Raw genomic sequence first — 7,701 nt, 5'->3', positions numbered from 1 at the left:
GCATCATAAGCACAATATCTTTGTCAATATCACCCAAAAATTCCAGTGTATGCCAAGATTGGTACTTCAACACCCCACACATATGCCTAATTTCTTAGAAAAGAAAGTTCAATTCAAAGGACTACAAAATATGAACAAAAATTAAAAAATAGTAGGAATCAACACTTTATTTACTCTTTTGCACAAATTTTCACAACTGTTTTAGAAATTATATCCAAAAAACATGTTATCATTAGTACCTACTACAAAGTTAATATTTCACTGGCTTTTTCTTCTAAAAGGTTTTCCATGGTGCCCACATGTTCGCACCATTCGTTGAACCTCTCAACCATACCAGAGATCTGCATGAGGTTTAAAACTCGGGGTTGTACCCAGGTCATGTTTACAGTATTGGCAACCTAGAAAAATGTATGTTCAAATATGCTTCTGGTTCCAATTTGGATTCAAACACAATATATCAGTATTACACCCACAAAATGTTATTCGATGCTTACTGCTTTTTCTAAAATTATAGTTATATTCTGTCAGTTATTTGGCTGATATCCAATTTTGAACAAAATATTTTCTAGTTCTGTGATAGAGTTAAAAGAGAAAGGTTTGTCAGAACGAACACAAAACACTTCTGAATGAAAATAGTAAGATCATTCAAAACTGATTATCAAAAATAGAACACTGGCAAAGATTTCCAAGGAACAAAAGTCAATTTTACATGATAGGTTCAAAATAATGAAATTCCTCATTATCTGAACTCCCTCCACATCAGACTTGCTGAAGATTTTGTTTTCAACAATTTCCTTACGTGTTTTGGAATGTATTTATATTTTCATAGATGTCATTTCAAGTTTTCACATAGCTTTCAACTCCAGGTAAAAATTTGTGAATGATTCTCAATTGTATTTGAGCATAAATAAATTAATTCAATTATTATTATTTCAATAAATTGATGGATGTAGCCGTTACTACGTGGTAGGAAATCATAATGAAGAAAAGAAATAAAATTTTCTATGTTTTTTACCATTCTTATATGTAACTAACGTTACTGCAGTTTCGTCCTGTACAGACATTTTCAAACTTATATAATAAAGTTTAAAAATGTCCGTATAGGACGAAAATGCAGTAATAAAAGTACAAATAAGTGGTAAAAAACATAGAAAGTTTCATTTCTCTTTTCTTCATTATTATTATTTCATAAATAGTATGAAAACGCTTGGGGAAACTATTGTATAGATTTCGTAAACTGCCCAGTGAAAACCTCATAATAAAGTGTTACTTGAATATATATTTCATGAACTACATTTATCTCAACAGCTTCAATTTGGTGCAAAATAGAATTGAAAGTATATCTCTCTTCCTTCAAGGCTACAATTGAATGACAGAAGTAGTTGCAATCCGATCTTCAAAAAGATAGAAGTAATAGATATAAACAGTCATAGACATTGTTTATGTTCAATTTTTACTAAAACTAGATATTTTTATATATTCAGATTCTCATGATGTACCTGATCAATAGCACCCTTCACAAGTCCTTGGGAAAGAGCTTTCATAACCAATAGCTCAATTTCATTAATGGGTAGTTTTGTTTCTCTTGCAATTTCTGCAAACGTCAACTGCCTATTATAGGACGGTCTTTTGAAGGTCATCTGCAAAAATCATTTGAATATAAATTCATTCTCATTTCAATCATTATTCCTTACCTCCATCAAACACAAAAGTGATATTTTTTGCCTCAAGAACAGTTCTTGAGCAGCAAGATCAGCTATTGCTCCCCACTGAGATTTCATAGATTCGAATTTATTGATATCACCGGAATTGAAAGCATATAACAGTTCAATCAACCAGGCATTTTCTGTCGATTTCAGAGAATCCAAAACTGAATGGGCTAAAAGCTCTCCTAGATTGTATACTCCTTCTCCTAGTAAAGCAGCCAGGCCCAAAAAAAAGGCATGCTGCACTTTAATTTCTTCTGATAAAGATTCTAAATCTATACAACCAAGATATCTTAGGGCAGTTCTATAGTACTGAGCGTGGTCACCTTGAATTCTAGAGAAAAAAAAAGTACAAACTATAAATATCACATGAAAAATAGCACTAAAACAAGTTGAGACTATATGCCCCTAAGTCACTATTTGTTTTGATAGCTATCGGTATTTTTTTTTAATTATTCCTACATATATTTTCTCTCCTGATCACGAATCTGTAGTCAACATTTACTGCCCTGGTCTATGTTAGGAGATACAGTTACTTTAAAGTTGAAATTATCAAAAAATCCACTGTTTCAAGTACTCACTTCTAGTAATAATAACGATCACATGCTGTGAACCTTTACACCCATTTCAAATATTTTCTTCACAGAATAAAAAACTTAGTTTCACCAAAACAACCCCATTTATGTTCTAACTGATATCACTTCACTAGAATTTTTGGTAGTTTTTTAGCAATATCATGAAAAGTAAAATTCTTAAAATTAAAATTGTATTGCTAAATTAGGAAAATTTCAATTAGTTTTTGCCCAGATAAACAAGTGTTTTTTAAAGTTTCTCTCTTAATCATCAACATGTAAATGGTAATTTCTCAATTCACATGAAATCAATTATTGAAGGCACATTCTAAATGACAAAAAAGAAGTTAGATTTCATTATATAAATATACCAGCACTATATTCATTTCTAGTTCAATTTTGTAATACTGCCATTTGGTTTCATAAACAACTATCATGAAGTTTGCTGAAAAAAAAGTGCAATTGTAAGGTGTCATTCTACACTCCTGAAAAATTGCATAAAGTGTATAAGTTGAATGTCATCAAGAAGAGCTCCTGTTTAGTTGATAGCTTGCACTCAGTACATCAAAGTCATATTACTATTGTATATTTACATTGCCACATGGCAGAGTGGAAATATGGAATGTGAGATATATCTGCAAAATAATGAAGTGTAGAAGAATTTTAACCCAAAATGATAAAATTGGAATACTTTTCAGTGAATTTCAAAAATAAAGGCAATTTCTCATTAAAACGTTAGATTGTTCAGAAAAATAATCACATTATCATCCTCATTACTTTTCTCTCACTGTCCCAAGTGTAAGTGGCAAGTTTAGACTTGAAATTCGTGATCAGGAGACAAAAATAAGTAAGTTTAATGATTTTTTTTAATAAATAACACAAACCAAAAGATAAAAATTTTCCAATTAAATCTCACATAAAAAATAACACTAATATATTGATATATTCCTGTCTAACTCACCTATAATATTGAGAAGCAAGAAGATAAAACCTTCCATGAACGGCAGTAATCCCATCTGCATTATCAAGTGTAGCTTCCACTTCTTCTATAATCTTTTTTGTGGCATCTAAATCATTTAGTTTTTCAAGATGAATTTGACCTGCTAAAACTTTACATAAATTTTGGGCATCAGGGTTGATTTTAACTTTCGGCTCAGTCTTCTCCAGAAATGTAACTGCTTCTTTAGGGTCTTTGTACTGCTCCACTACCAGGGCTACTATTTCTACCAAAGATAAAGGGTTTATTCTGAAAAGATGAACAAAGAATGTATTTTGAGGTTAGGACAAAAGCAATGACTTACTTGTTTTCGAAGGTTTGTATGAAATTGTGATAAAGTTGAATTAAGTTGTCTCCTTTCTGCAGCTCTGGTTTCTTTATGAAGGCGAGGAGTTTGAGAGTCAACTGATGCCATAATCTGTGAAAGTTTGGAAAAGAGACAGTTACCATTATCCTGATACAGTATATTTTAAGTTCATTAGAATGCTTACTTTTTGTTGTGAAGTTCTTCAAGTTCTGCCCATACAGATCCCAGTTCTTTAGGGCTTTCTTGCTGTTTTTTAGATAAATACTCACTGACATTTGACTGTTGCACCGCAGCTGCAGCCATTTTTAAAATGACAAGACAAAAATGAAATGTCAATCTGAGAAAACTATTTATACAAGAAAGCCAACATAAGAAATAATCTTCCCAACAATCTCAACACAAGTCAGCCAAGTGTGAAATAAATAGTTGACATTGAACAAGATTAATACAAATGTTTTTTTGTATATATTGTAACCTCTAATCTCTGTAAATTATCTTTTTCGGAATAAAAATGTCGAAATTATTGTACCTAAACATATGATCATAAATTTATAATTCTGATTTCTGAATTTCAGTTGATCATGATATATACTTAGTGAGACCACGGTTGAATCAGGTTTCGTACTATTAGACAACGGAATATTTGGCCCATTCAGAATTTAAATTTGCTTAAGCAATTCCGATCAGTCATCAAGTGGATGCAAAAACCCAAAGCTTCAATTCATGTTGCAACTGATGTTTTTCATTAATAAAAACAGCAAATTGTTCCTGATCACAGAATTGAAGCCCAGCTTGTTTCAGTTCTGTGTTTCTGACTCAAACCTTAAGCACTTTTCATTATCGTCATGCGCTAAAACAATAATTATAAGTGAGTCAAACTGTCTGGTTTGGATTCTTGATGAGTTGTTAAGGAGAGACTCTCAAATATCATCATTCTGTACGGCTCTTGCCGTAAATTCTTGAAAAAATTATATCGGGTATGGATTTCATGTGGAACACATGTATTTTTTTCTAAGTTGGCTACTCTGTGTATACGTCATTAGTGTCAGATGTCATGTTTATAGGGAACGCGCGTATTTTTATATTCTTATTCATGTGGACCTGAGATATCTCAGTTAAGGGAATTTCTCTCTCCAACTTTTTTCCGTTCAGGATATTGAAATTTGGAAATAGGCCACGATTTGAATCAGATTTGATCATGAATTAAAATAACACAACCCAAGCGAAGGCGCCACGAGTGGCGTTTGTATTTCAAACTTCAAAGTCAAAATTTCTGATACAACAATAATCCTGGTTTGTAATTAGCAGTCCATCACGACATAGCAACACTTTGGCGTTTAAAAGCTCACGTACTACCATCATAGGCAAGTTTATTCATTTCCTCAGGAGAATCCTTCCAGATTCCATATCCACCTCAATGAAGTATTCACATCATTTTATTGTGCATTGATGGTTTTGTCTACAGCTTTCTACTGACCTTAGAAATAAATATGTGATGGACTTAACAGTGCAGAATTTTCTGCACGAACATGAACATAATTTATTGACTATATTTTCATACACGGTGTAAGCCTAAAAAAGGCTATTTTAGGTACTTATACTAAACAAAACTATGAACCAACTGATATACATGATTTCAACTTTCATTATTGTTTTCAGTCAATATATACTTTTTAAACCTTGGTAAAATGAAATTATCAAAATCTCGTTTTATGACATTAATATTTTATGCTGTTTAATTCAATGTGCATAAAATCGAATTGAATTTGGATTTTATCAAAAAATAAAACAATTTGAGTTTTTCCTGAGAAGTATATGTTCATATGTAAATTTTTTAATATTTACTACTTCTTTTGGTACTTTTACCTTTCTCACTAAATTTTAATATTGGTTTACTTGATGACGAGGTCACGCAAAGTATTAATTTATTGTTTGTAGTTTATCATAGTGTTGAAAGACTGGGTTATTTGTTTAACAGCAATCATTTCAAGATCCCAGACCTACGTAATTTTTAAAAAGTTAATATTTTTAATTATAAAAAGCATATCTATTTGTCATCTTGAAAGCAAGACCCTTTGAACAGATCGATTTTACGTCAAATCACTTTTAGATATAAACATTGTCATTTTAGATTGTGACAATATTAAAAGTTTTTCATAAAAAAATTAAACATAGTTACAAACATAAGTATTCTAATCTCGGCTACTCGCATCATAAACTACTCTGTCGTATTCTAACGACAATGCCCTGACATTATAGAATGGCGAGACCATAAGAAAGATAATATATGTGTAAAAGGGCTCGATGAACATTTTTTTTTTGTTCATATAGAATTATTTTCTGTGGTATTGCATAATATTGAATGAAAAATAATGGTTATATTAAGATGTGCTTAAGCCGACATTTTTCTTACTTACTTGGTTACTAATTGGGTTTAGTTCTCAGAAATTTTTGCATAAACCCGCTATTACTGTTTACATAATATAGATTTTTGAAATTCATTGCCCGTAATCATCTATAGTAGAATTGAACGTTTAGAATTCAGTTCAGCTCCAAAAATAGATACCTCCCTATTCAATTATGGACTCATGATTAGTAGACTTACTTTTTGAATGAAGATGAAAAACTAATGTTACGTCTAAGTAGACAAAGCAACAGTGATCACTTTTAGAGAATTGTTCGTGTTGTAACATAATATTGATTGAGCATCAATAAAGATGAAAATTTTGGAAACATCGGTCAGTGCTCTTAGATTATAAGTACCTAATACCTAATGTCGATCGTCATGAATTGAATATAGGAACGATAATATTAATCTTAGTAATTTTACCGTGACGTCAGTGTACAATCATCACCTCTCATAGTGAAGCGCTGTTTTCCTTTTCACATAACAATGAACAAGTGATGTCATATATTTGGTTTAAAATTATAATTCATCGCAGGGTTGTCACATTTCTGATAAGTAGGTATTCGAAAGTATATATATTATTATACTATCATAGAGTTGTACTCAAAATAGAAAATGACTGGAATATTCGAATTATTCATAAATTTTCATTATTGACGATATTGAAGTACTAATATCAATAAATATTTTTCCAAATTTTCGTTTAATGACAACATGGCAGGTAGGATGATGATGTCATTTCATTCTGAATTCACGTGTATACATTCTATCTAACTGTGGATTACTCAAGTATTTCCATATCTACGACATAGTATGACATCATCTCCAGTTATAAAATTACTGTAATACATATATTTATAGCTATGAATCAATTTTACCAGAAAATTTTCATAAGATGAAATATTCATGCTTTTGAACATATTTCGAAACTGAAATATAGGAAAGTTTCTGCTGAAATTATTTTGCAGAACAAAAAATGTAAATGAAGGCAGGGTGGGACTGCAACGGAAGCGCCCTGGTGGCTTGATACGTCAAGAAGAGTACTTCGACCACGCCACTGAAGATGACTGCTACAGTTGCAGTTGAAACGTTTGGAGATTATAATTACAGAAGACAAAATCCGAAAACCAACCAAAACACTGACGTCAGCCGTGAAAGCCTACATTTCTTTATAAATGGGATACTATAAATGATAATGAGATGCACTTTGTAGGTATCTATTTTCAATCATACATTGCAGTAAAGACAAATGTCTTGTCTTATTGAGCTGCAGCGCAGAAAATCTCCTCTCACACGTCACTTGTGTAAACGAAATTGTGAGGATTAAATAAGCAACTTCTAAGTTGAACTTGAGCTGATGTTCACATTATATTGTAATTAAAAACTACATGCTCAATCTAGTACCTAAAAATTCGTGTCAATTGCTTCCATTCATTCAGAAAGTATCACTATGAGTTTTAAGAAAAGGGCATTTTTAAATAATTTTGACTCACCTTGATGAAGCAATATTTTAAGGAGACATTACTTATCATATCCTTGAACTTGACAATAATGAACAGAAATATTTTTGGAAAGCCAGAAAATGTACTCAATTTTCTACCTAAGTGACCTTAAAATATAACAGGTTCTAGTTATACAAAAACACAATTTTCAATTAACCTTGGCAATATTCTTATACCATTTAGATTTTATAATGAAGAAGAAACTTCAAT

At 31.3% G+C, this 7,701-nt stretch overlaps 1 protein-coding gene across 1 annotated transcript; it reads right to left on the bottom strand.

Moving 5' to 3' along the window:
• Positions 1 to 149: 149 nt before the first annotated feature.
• Rpn9 (Regulatory particle non-ATPase 9) lies at positions 150 to 3,927 on the bottom strand. The gene is made up of 6 exons (XM_023174187.2): positions 3,767 to 3,927; positions 3,580 to 3,693; positions 3,240 to 3,524; positions 1,695 to 2,040; positions 1,500 to 1,640; positions 150 to 398 (listed from the first exon to the last, which is right to left on the bottom strand). Exons 1-6 carry the CDS (start codon positions 3,883 to 3,885, stop codon positions 243 to 245), a joined length of 1,161 nt encoding a protein of 386 aa, XP_023029955.2. The 5' UTR covers positions 3,886 to 3,927; the 3' UTR covers positions 150 to 242.
• Positions 3,928 to 7,701: the final 3,774 nt, after the last annotated feature.

The sequence above is a fragment of the Leptinotarsa decemlineata genome, unplaced genomic scaffold, assembly GCF_025532065.1.
Source record: "Leptinotarsa decemlineata unplaced genomic scaffold, Ldec_3_MD MMD2_tig00026354_RagTag_RagTag, whole genome shotgun sequence".
Lineage (NCBI taxonomy): Eukaryota > Metazoa > Arthropoda > Insecta > Coleoptera > Chrysomelidae > Leptinotarsa > Leptinotarsa decemlineata.
Note: the sequence above shows the minus strand (reverse complement) of the source record. Positions and strands in the feature narration are given on the sequence as shown.

Excerpts from the sequence above, each read along its gene's own strand:
- Rpn9 (XM_023174187.2), bottom strand. The coding sequence starts at position 3,885 with ATGGCTGCAGCTGCGGTGCAACAGTCAAATGTCAGTGAGTATTTATCT. Across the intron at positions 3,694-3,766 it reads GAAGAACTTCACAACAAAAA|ATTATGGCATCAGTTGACTC; the intron begins GTAAGCATTCTA and ends AAACTTTCACAG. Across the intron at positions 3,525-3,579 it reads ATACAAACCTTCGAAAACAA|AATAAACCCTTTATCTTTGG; the intron begins GTAAGTCATTGC and ends TCATCTTTTCAG.